General features: G+C 51.6%; 1 protein-coding gene and 1 non-coding gene across 2 annotated transcripts; both read right to left on the reverse strand.

The window, feature by feature from the left end:
- Nucleotides 1–9226: 9226 nt before the first annotated feature.
- Nucleotides 9227–24730, reverse strand: CCDC197 (coiled-coil domain containing 197). The gene is given in 12 exon segments (XM_060001235.1): nucleotides 9227–9311; nucleotides 9382–9482; nucleotides 15203–15210; nucleotides 15403–15598; nucleotides 18749–18865; nucleotides 19151–19216; nucleotides 19942–20052; nucleotides 21663–21698; nucleotides 21700–21845; nucleotides 23250–23303; nucleotides 23306–23325; nucleotides 24624–24730. Coding segments are annotated over 12 exon segments (1047 nt in total).
- On the reverse strand, nucleotides 20625–20696 carry TRNAR-UCU (transfer RNA arginine (anticodon UCU)). The gene has a single exon. It is a non-coding gene; the product is annotated as a tRNA-Arg (tRNA).
- Nucleotides 24731–25362: the final 632 nt, after the last annotated feature.

Genomic DNA, 25362 nt, shown 5'->3' on the forward strand with positions numbered 1-25362 from the left:
AAGACACAGAAACCTTTTAACTGGCAAAGGAGTTAGCCCAACCCAGGAAGACAGGTTGTAAAGGCTGAAGGGCTTTTGACCAAAACCGCAAATTGAATTCTGAAAGATTAGCTGGCCCTCATTAATTCATAAACCAGGTCATATAAGTATAGTTTGCTCAAGACCAGAGGACAGGCGCTTAGGGAACACGTGTCCAATAACATGAAGTTACCTGCCTGCATGTGTAGCTTCAAAATAATATTTTACACCCTTCCAACTCCTGAATCAGTAGGTTGCCATGCACCCAATTAATGTTTGTGGAATGAATGAATTTCCAGGATCTTTGATTCTGTGCCTGTGGAATTGTACGGCTATATACAAGGCACAGACCGTGAACCACGCTTGGTGACTCACCCTGCATACGAGCTCATTATTGCTGAACGTCAAACAGAGGAATATGTATCGTTCAGAGATTCATTCATTCACCAGCCCTTGACCGCTGGAAGACGGTGCTCTGGGTGAATTGTATGCGGCCCTTTTATAAGTATTAATACTTCCTGGAGCATGTATTAAGTAATTCCACACCACACTCTCACCCCCCTGCCCCAGGCACCAGGCTAGGCTCTTGAATAGACAAACATCTGTATCTTTCAAGTGCATATCATTTACTAGTTGGGGAGTTTGGGGTCAATCAAGACTCAAAGAGCCATAATAATAAAAGCTAATTTTTACTGAGTACTTACTGTGTATCCAGCATCATCCAAAACTCTCAAACTGGGCTTCCCTGGTGGCGCAGTGGTTGAGAGTCCGCCTGCCAATGCAGGGGACACGGGTTCGTGCCCCGGTCCGGGAAGATCCCACATGCCGCGGAGCGGCTGGGCCTGTGAGCCATGGCCGCTGAGCCTGTGCTTCCGGAGCCTGTGCTCTGCAACGGGAGAGGCCACAGCAGTGAGAGGCCCGCGTACCGCAAAAAAAAAACAAAACTCTCAAACTATATTATCTTAATTTTCTCGCAACTAGTTTATGGCGGTAGGTCCTATTATCCTTGTTTTACAGACAAGGAAACTGGGACACAGGGAAATTAAGCTACTTGCCCACATTGACCCAGCACACAGTGGGATTCAATCCCAGGCGGCCTGACTCCAGAGCCGGGTTTGAATTTGCTCTGCTGAGGAACAATGCCCGTGTTTGCAGGGGTTGTGTACTCCCAGTGCCTCTTTTTGCACTTGGAGAGTTTCTGCTCTGTGTTTTTACAGCCAAGGAAGCTAGAGAGGTGACAGGCACAGCGCAGTGCTACTCAGCTAGGAAGAGGCTCAGCTGGGGTGGATCCCAGACTTCTGACTCCTCATCCAGTGCTTGGTCCAGACTGTGTTAGGTAGGCTTCACTCGCTGGAGGAATGACTGAGCCAGGTGTGGCCCCTGCAGGTGTGGGCGAGGTGTCTTTGCTGAGGAGAGCCGGGAAGGGCCTGCGAGGGCATTGCCTGGGGCCTGGTCTCAGGCTTAACCCTGGTCAAGCCCACATCTGAGGCATCTGGGGCTTCCAGAAGGAGGGCTTCTAGGAACCCTCATGCTGGGCCATACTAAGCCCTGGGCCTTTGGCCCATCTCCTTCTCTCCCCAGGCCACAGCAGCTCCAACCCAAGCCAGCGCTGGCATGTGCAAGGAGCGCTGAGCTGGAGTTCACAGGCAACCCTGAGCCCCAGGCTGGCTCTAGACTCTGCCGCTCACTGCTGTGTGGCCTCAGGTGACATCCAGGCCCTCTCTAGGCCACTGATTCCTCACTCAATGAAGAGATTGGACAATGTAGGCCATTAAAAGAAGATTTTAAAATATATTTTTACTATTGAAACTTTTAAACAAAAACACAATCTTACCCAGAATCTCAGTATATGGAAACTTTCCTCAACTGGGGCTCAAATGAGCAGGGAAAATGTGATCTCTTTAGTCTGTAACTAATCAGACATCTTCCTGAGCTCCCTAAAGTCTAGTTAGAAGAGAAAGAAAGCTTCCAAAGAGTTCAGCCAGTTTTCAAGCTGAGATGGAGCTGCAAATGTGAACAGTCTCTGTAGGGGCCGCGCCCTGGCTGGGTGTAAGCGTGTTCTTTCTGGAATGAATCTGCTCTCCTCTACCTGCTCCGCCTCTGCCTGGCCTCCAGGTGTCTGGGTTGGGGGGGGGGGGGTCGGGGGATGGCTGTTATGACTTCACAGGTTTGGAGAGGGGTGTCTTGTCCTCCAGGAAAGGACCTGGGCACCTGGGTGCTGGACACCCCCAAACTTTGGGCCTGGGCTCTGTGGCCCCTGTGACTCATGGCCTGGCCTTTCTCAGGCTGGTCAGACCCAGAGAGCTCTCGCAGGTTGACCCCATTTTACTCTCTACAATGTGCCCACCTTTCTCATCCCCTCTCTCCCTCACTTCCCCACTTCCCCAGTACATGAGCATAAGAGGCTGGCTCCAAGGGCCCAGAACCTTCCCCATTTTTCCCACCTCTAAGCCTCTGCTCCTCCTGGAATGTCCTTTTCACGGGCTTCACTTGTCAAAGTCCCCCATCCTTCAAATTCTGGCTCCTCCTCCATGAAGCCATCCCAGATTGCCAGGCTGGTCATGAATTCCTCTGAATTTCCACTACATCATCTCCGGCCTTCTGTGGTGCTGATCCTTTGCCGCTGTGATTTGGAGGGGGCAGTAGGACCTGGTAATTACAAGTAGGAGCAATGGCATGAGGTATTTATTTGTGTTGTGATTGCATGGCAATGCTCCTTGAGAAAGGCATACCTCTGTTTCCTCATCTGTAAAGTGAAGGTATTCATACCCACCTCAAAGGGCATTCGGGAGGACTCAATGAGACGATCATGAAAAGCACCTGACACTGTACTTGGTATCCAGTAAATGCCCAATACAGGTGGGCTTTGCCTGGTACTTACTGGGGCCAGAGTCTTGTTCATCTTGTGTGGCGAAGCCTAAAGAGGACAGGCAGGGATTTGCATGTGGCAGGAAGGAGCGCCAAGGAGGTTTGTGTCTTTGCCGGAAAGGAGGGTCATCTGTCCTCTCCCAAATCTATGTCCGGAGACTATGATGGGAGGATCTCATGCAGCTGTACCCCTGTTGGCAGGAGCAGTTTTAGTGCAGACCCACCTTCTAGTGTTCTTTACGTCGTGCTATTTCACGCACTTGACCTTCTCTGCTCTGCGAGCTTCAGGGCGGGGTGCTCTGCAGGACCCCCGGGTTGTAAGTTGGTTCACCTCCTCACAGGGTGTCAATGCCGTCCTCCTGGCTGCCCCCTGCCCCTACCCTTCGCATCAGAGCCTGCACCTTTGAGCTGAAAACTTTGTTGAGATACAACGTGTGTGCTGTTTCACTGCTGGGAAGAATGAGATAGAATCAGATTCCCCCTCCCCCTCCCTCACTCCGGGGTCACAGAGCTGTGGGCCAGCCCTGGAGTCAGTGGTCTACCCTGGCTCCCACTCCTAGGGGCATTGTTGAGAAAGAGGCTTTTATTTTTAAGAAAAGTTCTTTCGGAAAGAACAATGGAACTTGGGGGATTAGGGAATTGGGAGTTGGGGCTGACTGAATAGGGAGAACTTTCTGGAATTAGGGAAGGGGTGGAAGTAGGTGTCCCAGAACAAGAGGAAAGGCCTGTGTTCCCTGGGGGAACGCTGGACGCTGGCCTGGCTGGCCAAGACCCCTTTTGTCCCTCCATCCAAGGCGCATGTATGTTTGGGCAAAGACTGTGGCCACGGAACAAAAGACCCCTCACTCAACCTTCAGCAAAGACTTGTTGCACATCCACTGTGTGCTGGGCACCGACCGTGCACATCTGTGCACAAAACTGACAGAAGTCGCTGGCCTCGCTCAGCTCCTGTTCTGCTGGGGTGGCGACCTCCGGCTCTCTGCACTGAATCTGTGGTCCAGACCACACAACCCCTATAGGGTGCGGGCAGGACAGGAGGGAGCCCCTTGGATGACTGAGATTTAATTTTCCACCAGGAGACGCAGTGAGAGTTAATTTGTGGGGGGCGGGGGGGGGGGAGAAACAAAAGGAATGTACCTGCCAGGCTGCTGTGGCTTTTCAAATGAGGCAAGAAAATCTGGAAGAGAAATAACCTTACAAGGCCCAGTTATACCACATCACAGCTCACTTTTCAGTTTAAACATAACCCACAGCCCTAGGAGGCTAATAGATAGGCCAGTTTTCCAGCCAACTGCCCATTTGTGGGTTCCTCCCAGGCCTGGGTTTTGAAAGCTAACGTTTCTCCAGTCTGGGTAGCAAATGCTCATAGCCCACACAGCCTCCTGGGCTGGGCAGGGAATACTCCCAGCTTCCATGGGAGGAGAAAGCGTTGGGTGTGGTTGACAGAAAGCCAAGGCCACTGGGGGGTCCTGGGCTTGGCAAAAGCTCCTGTCCCCGCCCCATCCTCACCTCCTTGAGGCGGGACAGAGAGCCTTGCCCCTGAAGGAGGCTGGCACATGTCCTAGCTAAAAGATCTGGGGCAGGTACATGACCTCTGTGATGGGCAGCCTCTAATGGCCTCCAACAACCCCGCCTCCTGTGTTCATGCCCTCGTGTAATTCCCTCCCCTGGAGCATGGGCTGGACCTAATGACTTGCTTGTGACAGAGTACAAGAGTGATGGAGTGTCATTTCTGAGACTAGGTTACCCAAAGACAGTGGCTTCTGTCTGGCTCACTGTCTCTTCTCTCTTACTTGCCATGCTGTAAACTGCCCTATGAGGAGGTCCGCAGGACAAGGAGCTGAGGGAGGCCTTCAGCCAACAGCCAATGAAAAGTTGAGGGCCTTAGTCCAACAGGCTATGGGAACTTCATCTGCCAACAGCCACCTGAGTGAGCTTGGAAACCAATTCTCCTCCGGTTGAGCCTTCAGATGAAACCACAGCCCTGGCTGACAGCTTGATTGAAGCCTTGTGGAGAGATGCTGAGCCAGAGGACCCAGCTAAGCCATGCCCAGATTCCTGACCCACAAGAATAATGAGGTAGTTAATGTTCATTGTTTTAAGCTAAGTTTTGGGGTGATTTGTTACGCAGCATTAGATGACTGATACAGCCTCTCTTGCTCTCAACCTCAGTCTGCTCCTCTAGGAAGTGGTGTTAATGATACTCACATCTCTGGGTAATGGTGTGGGTGAAGCCAGCTCTGGGGTTACTTCCTCGAGCCTCCACTGGATGCAGAGCGGACACTCCACAGCACACTCCTCACTACCGCTTTAGCCACAGGAATCGATGTCTAACTGCAAACTCTGCAAGTGCCGGGAAGGAAGAGAACAGGGTGCTGTGGGACCAGTAACCCAGGGCTCTGGCCTTGTTCACGGGGAGAGAGAAGTCTTCTCAGAGGAGGCGAATTTTGACTGAGGTCTGAAGGCTGAGTTGGAGGAGGGTTCATTTGTCCTTCTTTTCCCTGTCCCCAGCCTGTTAGTCTCTTCTTTAGCACTTTGTGATTTCCTGTCCTAGTATTTATCACAGTTCATCACCGTTAATGTGTGTCTGCCTTGGGGAAGCTCCAGGAGGGTGGGGACCAGGTCACCACAGCACACCAAGTACATGACAGGGTGCCTGGCACGTCGTAGGTGCTCCAGAAAACTGAACTGAATGAATGAGTAGGCACAAGCAGAGACCAAGGGACAAAGCACTAGAGACAGAGGGAATGGCATAGGTGAGGATCCAGGGAGAGGAGCTGGTGAATTCTAGGAACTGGGAGAGGCCCGTCAGGCTGGTGCAAGTCAAGAAGGGGAGAGTGGTTCACATCAGCCTGGAGAGGGGGTCAGGACCAGGTCATGCAGGCCTTGAGGCCTCAGGTAGGGGTTTGTCTTGAGGGCAATAGGGAGCCTTGGAAGGGGCAGGAGGGAGGGTGGACACAATCAGATGTGCTTTTTTGAGAGATGGTTGTGGCTGCTATGAGGAGAATGGGTTTCGAGAGGGTGGGGGTGGAAGCAGAAGACCTGAAGGCCAGAGATGAGAGGGCTAGGGCCTAGGGTGGGGCACAGAGATGGGGGAAGTGGACAGTACCCAGGGGCAGACGGTAACATGGACAGGACCTGCAGTGGCTGGACGTGGGGCAGCAGGAGAGAGAGGGTCTGGGGTGATGCCACAAGAGCACAGCCTCTGTTAGATTCAGCAGATCTCAGAGCCTGAGTGAATCCCCAAACTGCCATCCCCCAGGACATGAAAAATGGAGAAGTTCAGGGCTGTGATCCCTGGAAACTCTCTAGACCCCTGGAGAGCAAAGCTCAGAAGAGCTTCGCCTTGGAGGTGTTGGTAAAGCTTCTTGAAACTTGAGCTTTTGTTTACAGATGATGGAGGTTATGTGGGGTAAGTGCTGGCTCCCCAGCCCAGGTCCCTGGGGCCCCCAGCTCTGCCAGGCAAAGCTTGAAGTGCTGCATAAACACTGAGCAGCTTCCTGGATCATCTGTTTTCCTCAAAGATTTTTACAGGGAAGAAAACATGATTTTTTTGGTATAAGAACAAAGTATTATGAAATAGAAGGTAAATTGACTAACATGAAATTTTCAGATGAAAATGCAAAAGTGCAAAAATATTTGGTCTCCCTCATGTCTGAGTACCAGGCCCCTGAAAGTCTGAGTAAACTCTTCTCTGCCACTGGACATATTTGGCGGGAGGGGGGTGGGGGAAGTTCTAGGCTTTGATCAGGACAAGTGCTCTAATTTTGAGGTCAGCCAGACTTGGGCTCTGCCACCTGATTGCTGTGTGACCTTGAGTGAGTTACTGCACCTCTCTGAGCCCAGGTATCAGTTTCAGTTGCCCACGAAAGACCCTGCCACTCCCATACTTCAAGCAGTTGTTCCTCGCAGACTAGCTTTCCAACTCTCACAATTCTCACCTTTTTGCCAGTTGCTGAAGGAGAATTAAAATTTGTTCATCTTCTAAGTGGCAGCATTTTGCCTAGAATAATTTCTTATATGAGATCACAGGAAATAGACAAATGAAATCAATCATTGCAGGAATAAAAAACTGTAGGTATTCCCACTCCCCCGACTATATCTTATGCAAAACTTTATGGTAAAATCCAAACTGTATAAAGGTCTTAGATCAACTTTTTGAAATCTTTTAAAATGATGTGCTACACTATTCGGTATGAAAGAAAAAAAAGAAACTTTGAAAATTCCCAACCTTTGGATCAGCCATCTTTATAGATACCATGTGATCTTATTTTTAGTCAGAACTTCCCAAGTCCATCCTCCAGAGCTGGTGATAATCTATCCAGCCATTATGTATAAACTAGTAATAGACAGAAATACACACACACACACACACACACACACACACAGGGGTCAATCATGTTTTTCTATTCTCTTCCATTTCATCCATCCCAACTCCACATGTTAAAGGCCAGTGAGGACTGAAAAAGCCCTGTGGGCCTGTGTGGCTTCACTCACCCCAGAGCAAGTCTCTGCTGGCTCCAAAGAGGTGGACACTGTCTGTCACACGCTCCAATGTGGGCACTGGCTGTCCTGAGGCCCCCTCCTTCCTCATTCCTTGGAACAGCCCAGGTGACTGGCTACAGCATTCCTATGATTTATGATGTTATGGAGAGGGGAGAGAGGGAGCTCTTCCCCTAATAATTCCCTTGGAGGACTCATTAAACCCTTGCCTGGCTTAGCAAGGCTCACCCTACGTGACTGCTGGGGAGACAGCTCATCCTGGAAAGTGGCATGGCCCCAGGTATCCATCGGCATCGATGCATGGGACATGCATGACCCTGAGGGCCAAGTGGTAGCCAAGATTCCTCTGTCCCCGCAAATATCCCTCACTTTGGACTCCTACATGGTCCTTAAAATTTTTCACTTAGAGATTCACTCCTTTGCTTAAGACTTTTGTTCGTTCGTTCATTCCTTCCTTCCTTCATTCTTCATTTGCTCAGAGGATATAAGGATGCAATCATTCAACACATATTTCTTGAGGGCCTATTCCACAATGGGTACTGGAATATGTGGCTAAGACATAGTTTTTCTTCTTGAGAACTTCTCCTTCCAGTGGGGGAGATACAAATGTAAACAATTAAGTGACACCTATAAGGAGGTAATTACTCTTGAGAGCCTTTTACAAGGGGGTGGCAGCCAGAGGCGGGCTCTGCTCACTCTGCCTGGGGCAGAGGCAGCTGGGGAGGCTTCATGAAGGAGGTGAGGCTGGAAGTGGATAGGGAAGGGACGGGCAGGGAAAGAAAGTCAGGGCAGAAGGAACCTCCCTCGAAGCACATACGGACCGTGTGCAGCTCTCAGTGGGAGCCCAGGTGGCTGATTGGCGGGCTAGAGACATCGCCCCTCCCAGTTCACAGACAGACACCCCTCCCAGACCCCAGCAGAACCCTGATGATGAGAGCTGGTGCTGTCCTTGGGAGTTCCGCCTTCACCTGAGGGTAAGGCCAGGCTTGCCTCAGAGCAAATCAGACCAGCGCTTTGCTGTGCACATGGATCCCCAGAGGATCTTGTTAAAAGGCAGGTTCTGCCTTTCTCACAAACTCCCAGGTGATGCCCACGACGCAGGTCCCCGGACCACACTTTGAGCAGCAGGGATCTATAGTCGCGCACTCTCCCTTGATCCCACCTGGATTTGGACTTAAGCCATTGACTCCTGACTCTAGTTCATGATTCATACCCATGTCCCCTTCAGCCCACAACATCAGCTCTGAAAGGAGACAGATGTGGGGCCTGCGCCCTGGGCTGTGTGACCTCGGGCAAGCCTTCAACCTCTCTGAGCCGCCATTTCCTCATCTGCAAAATGGGATAGTCATTCTCACAGGGTGGGCATGAAGGCTGCAGGAACAATGACGAGCTTAGCAGAGTACATGGCACACAGCAAGCGTCCAGTGCATGTCAGTGCTTGTTCTTAGAGTTCTTTTTGCTACCAAACTGTTTCCAGTTACATTGTTCCATCTGGAGCCTGATGGACTTGAGATAAATGTCCCGGCTCAAGCACTGAGCGGCTGTGTGACCCCAAGGTCACAGAACTGCACTGAGCTGCAGCTGCCCCTTCTGTAGAATGGAACTGGGAAACTGCCACTTTCTAGATCACGGGTTGTGGGGAGGACCCAGTGAGGTACAGTGGCCCCAAAGCAGCATCCTAGTACCACATCAGGAAGTTCTCACTAGGGGGAGAGTCATCGGGAGCCTAGCTCTCTTGACTCACACATCCCCCCTTGTCCAACACTGAACACCTGCTCTGTGCCAGGTCCTGACTAGGCTTGGAGATTTAGGGGTGAGGGAGGTGCAGCTCCGGGCCTCACATCTCCCCTTGCGCAGTGCTGGAGAGCAGCTTGGTGACCCAGGGCTGGGCATCCTGGTAGCTGGCAGCCGGGATGAGCGAGCTGCAGCATCACAGGGCAGGGAAACAGTGCAGCATCTTCTGAAGGTGCCTAGTAAGAAACAGGGACATACTGGTGCCAGGTGGGCTCGGGTTTGAAGACGTTTGAGATGTTCCCATGGGCTGGCCAGCACTTACAGTCTCGGGCACAAGCCTCGAAGTAGCCAGGCCGTTCCTGGGCCAAGAAGAGGGATGGGCAGAGCCTGATGCCCCAGGGTGCTGGGCTGGGATGTGAAGGCAGGAACGCTCAGTGCCTTTGCAGGTGGAGCCATGGCAAGGAAGCCTCTTCCAGACGTATCCTGTTATCCCTGTCTGGCCAACTTCCTTACCTGGAGAATGGAACTCAGATTGGGACACCACATTTTAAGGCTAGAAACCAGTGGCGTCCATTCAGAGAGTGGAGACACATTCAAGAAATCAGAATTGCTGAACTTGGAGAAAAGACAGCGTGCAGGGGCCAAGAACCCTGTCTTCAGAGACTTGAAGAGAGTCATGTGGGTGAAGGACTTGACGGTTAGCTTTGTTCTTGGAGACGCCAAAGGTTAGGATCAGTGAGATGCAAAGAAGAGTTGGTTTCCAATTAATTTTTCCAATTTTTGAATAAAGTTGTTTTCCCCCTCTGGTTATAAAAGTTAACCACGCTTATTGCAGAAACTTTGGAAAACATGCAAAAGTAAAAAGAAGAAAATTAAAAATTAGAATCCTCCAATCCAGAGGATGGGTTGATGAACATGACAGAACAGAGTTCCTAATCCTTTTTCGACACCTCAGCATTCCTCAGGAACCCAATTCCCGCCCAGCGGGTGGATTGGCTCCCCACACGCTGGTGATTCTTGGGTTGGAGAGAGCATGGAATCTGAAGAAGTGTGAGGGTGTATCTGACAGCTCTTGCTGTAATACTGTGTAACAAACAACCTCCAACTTCACTGGCTTACAATTACAAGCGTTTATTTCTCACTCCGCGGTCCGTGGATTTAGTAAGGATTGAATGGTGTCGGTGGATCTGAGCTGCAGGTTGGTCTATGTCAGCTCCCTGTGGTTCTCATCCCCCTGCAACCAGGAGGCTCCCAGAGGCACACAAGCCCCACTGCACAATAAGTCTTAAGCCTTTGCTTGTGTCATAACCCACTGACATCCCATTGGCCAAAGCAAGTCACAGGGCCGACCCAAAGCCAAGAAGTGAATACTGAGCCTGTGGCAGGAGCGCAGATGTAGGCGCCACGACAGGGGGTGGAGACTAGGGAACACTTACTCAATCGACCGCACCCGGTGGGTATAATACTTCCCACCCCACCCCAGGGTCAGGATCCTCCCACTTAGAAGCACTGCTTTAGTCTATTTCCTTCTTTTACATATATAATTTTTACTAAATTGAGTTTATATTCAACTTAAAAAAAATGCTTGCTTTTTTCACTTAACGTTACACCCTCTAGATAATTTTCCTTACATTATTTTTGAAAACATGGAATTTAATGGCTGCAGAATTATAAAATCATGAAGTTTTGCATCATTGACTGAACTCTTCCTCTGAGATATTGAGTTAGTATCCAGTTTGGCTACTGTAAGTGACAGCGTGGTGGACGTTTCGGTACAGACACCGTTTCTGTATCGTAACGGGCATTTCTGGCTTGTGCCTGCCCAGCGCCAGGCCTCACCTCCCTGTGATAACAACTGCCTGATTTCCCTTTGGGGAACCCTTCTTTCAGTTCATATGGTTGGTCCCCAGCCATGAAAGATACTCCACCTCACAAAAACTCAAACAAAAATTTGATCAAGTCCTGGAAATCAGAGCATGGAATCTCCCCTAGTTACAGAGATTCATTCAGGACGCACAGGGAGCCTAGGCCTAGCCAATCAGAGATTTGTTTAGAGCGACACCTGACTCGAGGTGATCCAATTAGAGTAAATCCTGGGACTTGCCAGGGTTTACTGGGAAGAGACATTCTCTCTTTTCCTCTGACTTCCACTTTAAAGGATGTGGGGCCGAGGTTGTTGCCAGCCATCTTGTTTATGCTGAGCCTGAAAATGAAGCCAAGCTGCGGCAGAGCAGAGCCCACAGACAGACTGAATTCTGTTGCCACTGAGTTCCTGATCGAGCTGTTCCTGAAGCTCTACGATCCCTGGTCTTCTCGTTTCATAAGCCAATACCTTCTCTTTTTTGGCTTAAGCCAAGTTGAGTTGGGCTTTCTGTCATTTTGAACCAAATAGCTCTGGTTTTATTAACTTAAATTTCTTGACCTAGAATTGCTGAGCCAAAGGACATAAACATTTTGTAAGCCTCTTAAGATCTCTTCTCAAATTGCTTTCCAGAGAGTTTATGCAAACAGCCTCGCAGTGTTGGAGAGCCTATCTTATATGCATTAGTGTATTAACTAAACATGTTTTGATGGGCAGAAGTTATGAGGTGTAATTTTATTTTTAGTGAAGTGAAATACCTTCCACGTTTATAGGCCATTTTTATTTATTTTGTGATTTGCTGAAATGAACAATTGATGTCATTTTTTTTTTTTACTGTGTAAGCGTTCTTTAAATATCAAAAACATTGATTCTTTTTCAAATTTCTCACCATTTCCCCCCAGTTTATTGTCTTTAGATATTTGGCTGTGTTCTGAGGTGGATGCATTTTTCATTTTTACATGGTCAAATTATTTTCAGGTGTCACTTCTGTTGCTTTCATGCTTCCAAAGTTCTTCCTGACTAAAGACCAGGTAAATGTGGAGCAGATTTTCTTCTTTTTGACATTGAGATATTCAGTGTTTCTCACCCTGTGACTAGAGACCAGTCTGCACTGGAACCATCTGGGATGCTTGTTTAAAATCCAGATTTTGGGGGCCTCGTGCCAGAATCAGAATTTCTGAGAATGAGCCCTGTTTAGCAAGTGTCATAGGTGGGTTTTTTGTTTGTTTGTTTCTTGGTTGTTTTTTTTTTTTTTTTTTGCGGTACGCGGACCTCTCACTGTTGCGGCCTCTCCTGTTGCGGAGCACAGGCTCCGGATGCGCAGGCTCAGCGGCCATGGCTCACGGGCCCAGCCGCTCCACGGCATGTGGCATCCTCCCGGATCGCGGCACGAACCCGTGTCCCCTGCATCGGCAGGCCGACTCTCAACCACTGCGCCACCAGGGAAGCCCCACAGGTGGTTTTAATGAACATTAAAGTTGGAAAACCATCATTCAAAGGAACTGGAATATACTACAGTATGTGGTGTGGAAAAAGGACATAATTTGATTTTCCTGCCAAATAGGCAATTTTCTCAGCACCAGCCAGTAGCTAATAGTCCAACTTTTCCTGGATGGTCTGTAGAGAGAATGTCCTCACACCTGAAGAAAATTAAAGCTGGAATTCGATGTCAGGTAATGAGCTCTCAGTCTCAGAAAATGTCCAAGCCCTGGGCCTCCTAGTGTCTTGGGGTCTCAGGATCTGGATGAGCAGTCAGATGAAATGATATTTCATAAGGTACCTGAACCACTGTGGTTTTCTCCAAATGCCCTTGAAGGCCTTTCTCCAGCTAATATGGAACCCAGGAGGAAAGTGCTTTAAAGGTACAGGGTCAGGGCTGAGAGAGCTTTCTGTCTGACAAGAAAGCCCAGCAAGGATAAACCCCAGCGTTCTAGTACATGCCAGCAGCCTGAGAGATCAGGGCCCCTAAGCGCAGTGCCCAGTTGTCAATTTCATGACCCAAGCTCTGCCCAGAGGAGGCTGGGAGCTCCTAAAAGACTCAGGTGCCCACTGCAAACTTAGACTAATGGCCAGGTCACTGCCACCCCAGGTATCTGTTCTGATGGCCCTCCTCCCCAGGGAGCGTGCCAAACATCTGAACTAGACCTGCAAACATACACACAACATGTGCACAGCAGGCAGATGTCAGAGGACAGAAAGACAACAGCTCTTCACAGAGCCTCTGTGGGCAAAGTGAGAGGACTGTTCCCTGGGCCCCTAACAGGGTGTCATGTTCAGCACCTCCCAGGAGGTCAGACGGGGTGGGGATGGCCCTCCCAGGATGCCAGGTCCCCATGACGCTAGCCCCATTGTGCAGATGGGGACTGCAGGCCAGGCAGGGGGAGTTGGTACTCCAGGAGAAGCAGAGCCCAGCTTAGGCGTTTGGGATTTGCCGTTACTCCCAAGCAGCAGTTCTCAAAGTGTGGGCCTGAGACCAGCAGCAGCAGCATCACCTGGGAACTTGTCAGAAATGCAGATTCTAAGGCCTGGCCACCCTAGGCCTGCTGGGTCAGAAGCTCTGGGGGTAGACCTACACTCTGCTGTGACAAGCCCTCCTGAGGAATGTTCAAATCTAAGAATTGCTGGCCTAACATGTGCCCACACTACAGGGAGGCTAATGAGACACTTCAGATCTCTTTGGAACGTGGATGTTGGGTGCAGAGAAAGTAAGCAGTGAGGTATGGAGGCGAGATGCTCCCTGCAATGGACTGAATGTACCTGCTCCCTAAATTTCTATGTTGAAATCCTAACCCCCGTGTGATGGTGTTAGGAGGTGGGGCCTTTGGGAGGCGATTAGGTCATGAGGGTGGGGCCCTCATGAATGGGATTTGTGTCCTTAAGAAAGGGACCCCAGGAGCTCCATCACCCCTTCCACCACCTGAACCAGGAAGTGGGCTCTCACCAGACACTAAACCTGCCAATGCCGTCATCTTCGACTTCCAGCCTCCAGAACTGTGAGAAATAAACATCTGTTGTTTAAGCCACCTGGTGTATGGTATTTTGCTATGGCAGCCAGAATGGTCTAAGACACCCCCAGGTATGGCCTCCAAACCTCGTAGCCTGGCCTCTGGGACCCCACGGTGGCTCCCCAGCCCACCATCTCAGACTGCCCGTCGGGTTCTTTGTGCTCCAGCCAAACTGGAAGCCCTACCCTGTGTTCCCTTCAGTTTCTTCAGCCCTCCCCCAACCTCTGCCTTCTGAAATCTGACTCAAGCCCTACCTGGGATGCTCTCTTTGCCCCAAAGGCGTGAGAGTCAGAAACTCAAAATGATGCTTTCTCTGCAGCTCCCCCCGGCCTTTTAAAAAAAACTGCTCTTAAGACCTGACCCTACATAACCTTCTTTCTTATATTTAGCTCCCCTAAATATTTCAGTGCCCAAGTCCTACCCAGCCTCCCACCCCCTCCCTCCGAGCCTCCCGTCCCCTCTCCCAACAGCACCTGGAAAACAGCAGACCCTCGGTGCTTGTTGAAGGAATAGCAGCGTCTTTTCTGAAACTCCCCTTTGAAAGGTAATTTGCTGATGCCCCACCATTTGCTGCAAATCAGTTGCTCCGAACTTTCAAAGTTAACCTAAATCAGTTAACATCAGCAGACCCGCAGGAGTGAATCCTTTTTGGGGCTGCGGTGGCTGCCAGGGTGATTTCACCTCCGTGGCTCAATAACACCAAGCCAGTGCCATCCACGCAGAGGCCTTTCCAACCTTGACCTAAGAACGTCAGACTGGAGAGAGGATTCCCTTAGACATCCTCGCACCCAATTTCACACGTGGGAAAACCAGCCCAGAGAGGGGCTTTGCCCTGCCCCCAGTCCCCCTGAGAGTAACACTCATTCCAGGCAGCTCAGGGACCCTCAGGTGGGCAGAAGGCACCAAACTGGTATCCAGCTTCTGGGAACCAGTGATGAGATGTTCTCCTACAAGCTGAGTACCCTCGGTCTGCTGTGGGCCAGGCCAGCTCCCACGCATCCTATAGCTCAGGGTGGCTCTCTGCGAGAGTTCCTATGACTGCAGCGTTCCCAACAGTCGGGCGTCCATTCAAGCTCCTTGGCCCCAGACAGACCCACCAATTACAGCGAGAAATGCATCCCCGGCTTCTGGGTGCAGGTCTCCAACCTGGGACTTCCCACCTGGCTGCTGCCTCTGACTCGGGAACCTCCCTCTGTCTCGCCCACGGTCTCACCTCGATCCCTGCCAATCCCCCAATGCAGGGAACAGTGCCCCCTCAACCCCCCCTAGCCCTAGCTGCCCCACCTCTCACTGACCTCCGCCTCCCCTGGCTCCCACCCACTCAGGAGCTCTGGTGGTGAAAAAAGGAGGCCAAGCAGGTAAAGAGATGGTCGTGATGCTGGCAGGGCTGGTGGCCCTGGGTTGTGTCAGTACAGGCTGGGGACTCTGAAGTCTGGGTGCTAGGAAAGGGGGTCCTGGGGATCGAATCTTGACTCTTTGAATGTTTCCTGAATGGTCTGGGGTACCTTCTGAGGCCCCGGTCCTTGGGGTTGTCTGCTGTCCAGCACACTCTGGGTCCCCTGAGCAGTGAGATGAATCTCACAGTCTCCATTGTGTCCAACATAAATTCCTAAGAGAAAAAAGAAATCTCTCTCACTTGACTGTACTCTGGCCCCTGGACACCACTTCCCAGGGACCAAAGCAACATCAAGGTTGACCTGCGTCTCCTTTAGTCTTCACAAGGGCGCTGCCAAAGATGTGGTATCAAGGCCAATTGGCAAATGAGCAAACTGCGGCTCAGAGAGGTTAAGTGACTTGTCTGAAGCGACACAGCCCAGCAGTGGCAGGGCTGGATGACTCCAAGCCCAGGTCCTTGTGCAGCTTCCTGAATGTGGTTGCCTGCCTCTTCTCACTGCTTCCTCCGAGAAGCCCACCCTGACTGCCCCCAGCCTCCCTCTCTGAGCGGCACTCATTTCTTAAGGGCCAGGTGACCTTTATCTCCCTCCACCTCTCTTTCCCTAGTACCATGCCGAGCGCATGTGGGTGACTCTGAGACTTGACTGATTGCTGAGGGAGCTCTTTGGGACACCCTGACATCACTGGGTAATTTCTTCCTTTTTGCGGGGGAAGAAGATGAAATTAATACACTGTGACTGTAGGGCAAATGTGCCCGTACTTAAATGCTCATTCATATATCATGATGTGAAGGATCTATGCCTCAGGGGATGCCAGTTATGCAGCCTTCACTGTGAATGGTGCCCCAAGAGCTGTGCCATGGAGCAGAGAGGCCCTGATAACTGCCTGTGAAATTCTCCTGAGCTCTTCTCAACCAAGACGCAGGCTCGCTCACTGTGGACTCTTGCTGCTAGAAAACATTGGCCGTGGGACTCGCCCCCAGTGTCCCAGAGGCGCTAAGAATCCCGAGTTCAAACAACTCCACTGAACTTGCCTCGAAAGAGAAAAGCAAGTTATGACTTAGGATGAAACCAATGCTGAAGCTGGCAGACAAAGGAGGGTGGAAAGGACGGGCCCTCGTGGTGTCACTGAGCCTTGGGTCACACCAGACCTGAAACCCACCCAGACACGGAACTTCCACGCACGATGCAAGACATGCAGTTACAAGAGTAAAACAACCTCAAAAAGGAAAAGTGAGGCTGGAGGACTCACTTCCCAATTACAAAACTTACTACAAAGCTGCAGTGATCCAGACAGTGCTAAGGACAGACGTAAGGACCAATGGAATAGGATTCAGAGTCCAGAAATAAACCTTCACATTTACAGCCGATTGATTTTTGACAAGAATGAGGAGACAATTCAATGAGGAAAGAGCAGGTTTTTTAGCAAATGGTATCGGGACAACTGAATATCCTTATGCAAAATAATGAAAGCGAACCCCTATCTCATACCATATACAAAAATTAACTAAAAACACATCATAAACCTAAATATTGGAGCTAAAACTATAAACTTCTTACAAGACAACTTAGGTGTAAATCTTCATGACCCTGGATTAGGCAATAGTTACTTAGATATGATGTCTAAAGCACAAGTGACTAAAATGAAAATATATAAATTGGGTTTCATCAAAATTGAAATCTTTGCGCTTTAAAGGACACCATCAAAGTGAAAAGACAGCCCATAGGATGAGAGAAAATATTTTCAAATCGTATATTTGATAAGGAACTTTTATCCAGAATATACAAAGATATTTACAACTCAATAAAAAGACAAAGAAGCCAGTTAAAAAGTGGTCAAAGGATCTGAATAGACATTTCTCCGAAGAAGATATACAAACGGCCAATAAACACGTGAAAGAATGTTCAACATTATTAATCATCAGGGAAATGCAAATCGAAACCACAATGAGATACCACTTCACACCCATTAGGATGGCTAAATTATAAAAGAGAGACCACCAAGTGTTAACAAGGATATGGAGAAACTGGCATCCTCATATTGTGATCATAGGATTGTAAAATTTCACAGCCACTTTGGAAAACAGTTCAGCAGTTCCTCGCTGAGTTACCTCGTGAGTTACCACAAGACTCAGAAATTCCACTCCTAAGTATATACCCAAGATAACTGAAAAGACATGTCTATGCAAGAACATGGGCATGAATGTTCATAGCAGCATTATTCATAATAGCCCCCAAATGAAAACAACCCAAATGTCCATCAACTAATGGATAGATAAACAAAGTGTGGTCTATCCATGCAGCAAAATATTTTTCAGCCATAAAAAGGAATGATTTGGGCTTCCCTGGCGGCGCAGTGGTTGAGAGTCCGCCTGCCGATGCAGGGGACACGGGTTCGTGACCCGGTCCGGGAAGATCCCACATGCTGTGGAGCGGCTGTGCCCGTGAGCCATGGCCGCTGAGCCTGCGCGTCCGGAGCCTGTGCTCCGCAACGGGAGAGGCCACAGCAGTGAGAGGCCCGCGTACCGCAAAAAAAAAAAAAAAAAAGGAATGATTTGTGCTGCCATGTGGATGAAACTTGAAGACATCATGCGAAGTGGAAGCAGCCAGATACAAAATGTATTTTGGGGAGGTGATGACAAGATTCAGGAATTAGATACTAATGATAGTTGCGCAATTCTGCAACTGTACTGAAAACACTGAAGTGTGCACTTTAGAAGGGTAAATCTTAGGGTACTAGAATTATATCTCAATAAAGCTATTATTAAAAAGAAAACAAGATATGTTGCTGTGGGTGGAAGCCAACCTGATCACATGACCTCCATGACTGCAGCATCAGCATTATGACTGGCGGGAGTTTGGTCCTGGTGGGGACCCTCCGACTGAGAAGGGAAATCTCAGTGGACTTGAGAGTCTGAAGTTTAAAATGAGGACCCTGCACAGAGGCTCCGTCGGTCACTGAAATGTGCCTCCTGTGTAAACGTGACTACATCTGTGTGCACCTTGGTGTGTTTGTTTGCAGTGTGTCAGCGTATGTTTTGTGTATATTGCAGGGTGTGTGGAGAGCCCATAGGAGTGTCTGTGTGAGTGTGTACCCCGTGCGTGTGTATGTGTGTGATGTGCCGGGGTGGGGCTCCACATTAAGACCAGGCAGGGCAGGAGTTCCTTTACAACCCACTGACCCTGCACCAATGAGCGTTCATTACAAGTTTGTTGAGAGCCTAAAAGAGACCCTGAGACCCTACCGCACCTGTGCAGGAGCCATGCAGCCGTGGAGGAATAGGGCAGCTCACCACCCATGCCCCATGAGCCGAGGCCGAGGACAGGCTCAGGCCGGAGGCCAGCCCGGGCACGAGAGTCCTCACCCGGATGAGGTCGAGCTTGGAGAAGAGACCCGTGCCCTTGGGCGTGCCGTGGGCAGAGGCGCAGCACTGCTGGGCCGTGCTGTTGATGACCATTTGCATGCAGTTTAGCAGCCGGCTCTGCAGACTCGGGCCCCTCCCAGAATTCCCTGCCCCCTGCCCCCAGCTCACTCAGGCCAGAGACGTGTCCTGAAGCCAGGAGCCACCTCCTCCTGCTGGTCTGGGCTCTACAACCAAAGGGGCTTGGACGAGTCCCTCCCCACCTCGGGGTCAGAGCATCCGCCTCTGCAAAGAGGGACACCGGACCGACTAACTTCCAAGAGGGTCCTCCCGGCTGGGCACATCCGTGGTCCACACCCAGGGGAGGGGCCAGGAGGGGACATGGGGGAACCCAGGGCTCCTCACTCTGGGAAGCTCCAGAGGTGTGGACTTCAGGCTTTCAGGGTTGTGATCAGCAACCTTACTTCTCACCTTCAAGAGGAAGACCCATAACAGACTCTATAAACTGTGACCAATCCAGTTCCCCGTCAAAGCTTCTTGGTTGGAAGTCAGCAGCCCACAGACCCCAACCCTCATGTCTTCCAAACTAGGATCCCACAAGAGCCTGAGAAGGTCCCACATTTGCTGACTGCACCCTGCCCAGGTGGAGTGTGCCTGGCACAGCGCTGTGCCCCAGCCTTTGCTCCCCCGTGTCCTCCAGGCAGCCCCCACGGCCAGAAGGGCACAGGCTCTGCTATGGGGAGGACCCGGGGGTCTGGAGAATAACTAGTCCACATTCTCCAGGCCAGGAAGGAGTAGCTCAAGGGATTAAACCCAGAAATCCTGGCCTGGACTTTAGCCCTGACTTCCTCTTTCCAAGCTTCGTTCTTCTCATCTGTGAATAGATATGAGGAAGAATCAACCAATATTTAGGAGTGCAGATGCTAGGCCCTGGGACTGTACGGGGGCATCCCAGCTGGTCCTTAACTATCTGTGGCTTCAGTTCTCCCACCTGTCACATGACATCTGGCTCGTCTTAGAGAAGCCCTTTGAAAGCTAACAGTCACCAAGGAGAGGTAAGTGGGTAAGTGGTGTGCGTGTGCGTGCGCATGTGTGTGCGTGTGTGTGTGTGTTGGGGGCCGATCATTATCCAGGAGACAGCAGCCCCCGGCCCCTGCGCTGCCCGCCCCCCACCCCAGCCAGTGGACTGGACTCACATCACAGCTGCCTGTGTCTTTCTGGTAGGCGACACCGTGTTCCAGCTGCCGCCACTGCTCCTGCCTGCGGTGACACTTCTTCTGCAGCTGGCATAGCCGGATCTTGAGGCTCTGTGGTAGGGTGGCTGGTCAATTTGGTGCAGCTGACCTCCCGGGGTACCTGCCCTGGGCCTGGTCCCGAGGAGCTCACGGCTCAGGGGTCTGAGTGATGATGGGGGTGGAGGAGGGGAAAGTTCTGGGTGGTCAGGGCCCTTTAAGGCACCAGGAGATGCAGGAAAATGGACGTGTAGGATGACTAGGGTTCGAATCCCAGCTCAGCTCCTGGAGCCCGTTTTTCTCACCATAAGCAGAACCACCTGTCTGGGCCCTTCCGGCTGCAGGAATGGCTGGGAGGACACCAGGGGGCAAGGCTGTGACAGCCTCTGCGGCCCAGGCCTGCGGGGCACAGGATGTGCTGGGTGCACTCCCACGCCAGGCTCCGCGGAGATGTGTTTGGAGGACACAGGATATACATGTGTCCACACTTTTCTGAGGCCTAGTTTTCTTACTTTGAAAATGAGAAAAATGGCATGCCTGGGACTAGGGTGCAACATTTAACTCAGAATTAATATAAATAATATTTGAATGCAATTTTTTGGTTTGGTTTTGGTTTTGGCCGTACTGCACAGCTTGCGGGATCTTAGTTCCCCAACCAGGGATCGAACCTGTGCCCCTGCAGTAGAAGCGCAGAGTCCTAACCACTGGACCACCAGGGAATTCCCAAATGCAGTGTTTTTCAAAAACAAAGTTAATGCAAAACAAAAAATCCATGATGAACAAAGTATTAAAATTCTCAATAAAGTTGGGATCCAACCTTCTACTTGTATGCTCACCTCACTCCTCTCCTCTAGTCTCAGCTCTAGGAATAGAAGCACCTGCCTCCGGGTGCTGGGGTGAGGTTTAAATGAGATAAAGCTTGTTAAGTGCTTCTCACAGTGCCCCGCCCACGAAGGAAAAAATCCGTACAAAATGGTGTAGGTTTTCAGTGCTACCACTAGGGGGCAGAGACTGGCTGCAAATGCCATGCCACTGTCCTTTGCGAGAATCAGCCCACTCACCAGCCTCCCTTTCCCTGTTCCCTTCCTCTCCGTGTCTCCATCCTCTGTCTTCTCCGTGTCCCCAGGCCCCAGCTGCAGCACAAAATTTCATCATGCCATGCCTTTGCCAGGGCAGTTTCTTCCGGATGGAATGCCCATCCCTTGGGGTGAAAGTTCAATTTATTAGAAGATGAACCAACTATGAGGGAGATGGCCTCTTGGGGCACTTAACTCTGAGACAGTTTGTGTTCAGTGTCTCACAACAGCCTACCAACTAGGTTGAATTGCCCCCACGTCACAGATGAGGAAACTGAGGCTCAGAGGGGGTCTAAACGTGCCCAGGGCCATGCAGCTAGTCAGAGGCTGAGTTGGAATTTGAACCCCAGTCTGTCTGAATCTAGAACTCCTGGGTTTTCTACCACGAAGAATACCTTTTAAGTATAAGCTGAGTCTTCCTCAGGAGAAACCCGGCAGAAAGGGAGGGAAAGGGGTACAGAACAAGGCTCTGGAGTGAGCGCCCCACTCAGACCCTCTCAGGAGCCCGCCCCTGCCTCAGGCCTTCTCTGGGGGTGCAGAGGGAAGGGGGTCCCTACGTCCCAGTTCTCTGGGCCAAGGAGGATGAGCCGGGCTTCAGGCAGCTGTTACCGGGATAAGAGCCCTATGGCCTCCCTCTAGAGACTCCCTCCAGGCTTTGGTGGACGGCCTGGCTCATCTTGAAGAAGGCCTCCAGAAGCTTCTGGATGTCCTGGCTGACTGCGAAGAGCTTCCCATAGTGCCCCACCATGGCCTCCACCGGGGTCTCCTCTGGCTCCTCCCCTTGGTTGTAGCCTATAGAGACAGTGCATGGCAGGAGGGGTGGGCATAGAATGCCCAGCCCTCACCTGCCCCCTGCAGTGATACTAATAATGTAGGTGGGACTTCTGCTGTCCACTGGAGCCCTGAAGTTGAGAGCGCCCCATCACTGACCTCCCACCTCTTCAAGAGAAGAATCTGCATTTGAAAGGCCACCGCGGGCTGAGAGCAAGCATTCTGGATCAAGGCTGCCCAGTGAGGCAGGAGAACCCCCCACCACCACCCCGGCAGGGGCTGCTGACTGGGGGAGCCTGCAGGAAGAGGACAGGCATTGTTGCTGTCCCGCGTGACGGGGTCCCCAGCTTTGCTCATTCTGGATGGGTTGAACAGGGTTGAACTGCTGAATTAGGAAGGTCCCAAACTAGGAGGCTTCTAGAAGCAGCGCTGGGTGCTGGGTCTGCTTCACACCCCGTGCCTGACCTGGAGGCCTACGCCCCCCCTTGGCTTCGTGCTCAGGCTCTTTGGTGCTGCTCAACCTTCCAATCACATCTCCCAGCGACCCCTGGCGGATAATGGCGCTCCAGCACGCTGGAACTCAACCCCAAACCCACTGCACAGGGCCTGGCTCCAGCCTGCATCTGTGCTGTTCTTCTGCCTGCAGTGCTGTTCCCCTCTGCTGAACGCATGTGAGCCCCATGAATGGCCCCCTCCTCCACGAAGCCTTCCCTGACCTCCAGGGCAGAGTCCTTGGGGCTCCTGCAGCTCCAGAGCACTTAGCACAGTGACTCTGAAATCAGGTAGACCAGAGTCTGAGACCCAGCCCCACCACTTCCTGTCTGGGAGACCTTGGTCAAGTCCCTTAACCTCACTGAGCCTGGGTAACACAGTTCTCAACAGCTCCTAAAGAGGGGTAAAAAAGATTGACTAAAGAGCTTAGCGCAGAGTAAATATTTCATAAACAGTAATAGTTATTTTTATTATTGGTGATGTAAAGACAATGACGATAATAAAATTATGTATGTTTGTCTCCCCTTCTCTTTCCTATCAAGTTTTCAGCACTGATAACAGTGGATTCTGGTGCAAATCATGGTAAAACAGAACACAAAACTCATTTCAGATGCCTGTGTAATTTTAGTTCCTAAGAGCAAAATCAAAGACAGATGAGGTAATAATAACAGCTGACACTTACTGGGTGCTATAGCTAGACATCGGGCTCCAGGCTACGTGCTCATAAAGGATCCAGCCCACGGAACTGTTGCTGTTCCCACTGAAGAGAGACGTTGAGAACTTGCTGCAGGCCACATGGCTGGTGCCCTGGCTGGCTCGACCACGGTGGCACAGGCCTGTGGATCCCCACTCTGCAGGGGAGCTCAGTGCTCAGCGAGCTCACACGCGCCCAGGTTCCCAGGCTGGGAGGTGCCTGCTGAGGAAGCTGCGTACCCTTGGGGACTTTCTCAAGGACCTTGATCAGATAGTCTTCAAAAACCTTATGACCTCTCTCCTCAGCTTCCTCTGTCTGTAGAGACATTTCAGTGCCGGCGAGAGAGCCAGACGTGAGAAGACGGTTTGGGGACTTCCAGGTTGTGGCCCCTGGCAAGGGCCAGCCTCTGTGGATCTGCACGGATCCGGGCTGGGCTGGTCACTGACCCCATCAATGGGCCGCTGACTTGAGTCTCTCCACCCCCATTTCACTGCTGAGTAAACTGAGCCACAAAGAGGTCAAAGAGATGCCTGTGGTCAGGCTATGAGGAAGGGGCCTGGGGGCCAGCGAGGCCGGGCCTTTGTGGCATGGGGTCTATGGAGCCCCTCCTGCAGGCTGAGCTGGTGGCAGATGGTCTGAGCCCCCAGTAGCTGGTGATCCGGCCACAGGCTTTGCCTCTCTGTGCCTGGCTGGCCCGTCCGTAACAGGGGTGACCAGACCCCACCCTCATAGGCCGGTGGGGACCGGGTCTGGGGCTCCCAGCACATCATAAGCACTCAGTCTGTGGTCGGGGCCCCGGCAGCCCCCAGAGGGGTGACAGCCACGTGCTGCTGCCCAGCCATCAGGGGGCATCACCAAGCAAGATGAGTCTCCAATAGCTTGCCCACCCTGGTCGCCTTCAAGGTCAGTGGTCAAGGGCAGACGGCAGAGCAGGAAAGGCTGTGGTGGGTATCTCTGAGTGACTGCTGACTTCCCCAGGGCAAGCCACTCTGCCTCTCAGGCCCGATTTTCTCATCCATACAGTCCTGAAAAATGCAGGAAAAAATTGTCTTCCCCCTGCAAATACCACGTGGGGCCCTGTGAGCTACAGTGCTAAACCTTTCGGTGGGGAGGTTGGGAAGCCCCATGAGAATCCGATGGACCGGTTGGGACTTTTCTCCATAAAATCACTCACAGATATCAATCCATCCTTTTGCATATAACTCAGGCTTTCGTGGGCAGCCTGAAATTGAGAGTCACCAAGGGGCAAGGATTCAGGGTGTCTGCTTGGAGGCACAGCAGCAACCTCGCAGGCTGATTTTAGAGGGGCCGAGCTGACAGAGGCGTAGGGATGGTCACCCACAGCCCTGCCTTCGTGGAGGGAGACTAAGCTTGCACAGGGCCTGGGACTGGCCCAAGGTCTGAGTTCAAAGGGCGGAAGCCAAGCCCCCCACCTCCCCACCACTCGCCAATCAGCTGCCCCTGCTGACTTACTCCCGGGCCTCAGTCCCCTCCCCGTGCATTTCCTGGCCTGGCCTCCTCAGGCATTTTTGCTCAGTCCCAGCTGCTTAGCCCACCGCAGGTGGCCCTGGGACTGAGGCAGGGGGCACGGCGGGGCTTGGGACAGCTCGTACTTTGCCTGGAGTTGGCAGAGTTCCTGGAACAGCACCTGCAGGTCCCGGTCCTTGTCACCGGTATTGCTCAGGCCAGCCTCCTGGCCTGTGTCCACGGTCGCCGACATTGCCCCTCACCACCTCAGGCTACACTGGAGGATGAGGGCCACGTGGGCCAGGCAGGAAGAAGATGGATGGCCACAGCAACAGTCAAGGCGGCAGCTTTCTCTTCTGATTCTCCTGACGGTCCTCAGAAGCCAGTTCACATTCCCACTTCATAGAAAAGGAAACAGAGGTTCAGAGAGGCCCCTGTGACCAGCTTGAGGATGTACAACAGGGCTGGATTTGGACTCGGCTTTCATTAAGTTCAAAGTCTGAGGTCTTTGAGCTGTGCCCCCCAGCTCTGGAGGGACCAAATGTGCCATTCTGCAGTGGCATTATTGCCTTTGTCACCCCATAACTGGGACAGCTCCGTCACCGTCAAGTCCCATGGGTGCCAAGATGCCTGGGGCTTCCAACAGGTGCTAGCTTCCAAGAGCATTCAGGAAAGACTCCGAGGGTCAGAGCTGGGGACGGGTGAGAGAGCAGCCCACATAGGAAGGAGATACCTTTGTCCTCTATCTCTACCCACCCGTCCCTCCAGCCATTTATGCATTTAACTGACATCATATACTCTGAGCTTCTACAGAGCTAGACTGGGGACCGGGATAGACCCTTTGAATGAGCTCACGGTCAAGCTGGGAAGGTGGCCTAGTTGACA

Source organism: Delphinus delphis, chromosome 2 (assembly GCF_949987515.2).
Source record: "Delphinus delphis chromosome 2, mDelDel1.2, whole genome shotgun sequence".
NCBI classification, from domain to species: domain Eukaryota; kingdom Metazoa; phylum Chordata; class Mammalia; order Artiodactyla; family Delphinidae; genus Delphinus; species Delphinus delphis.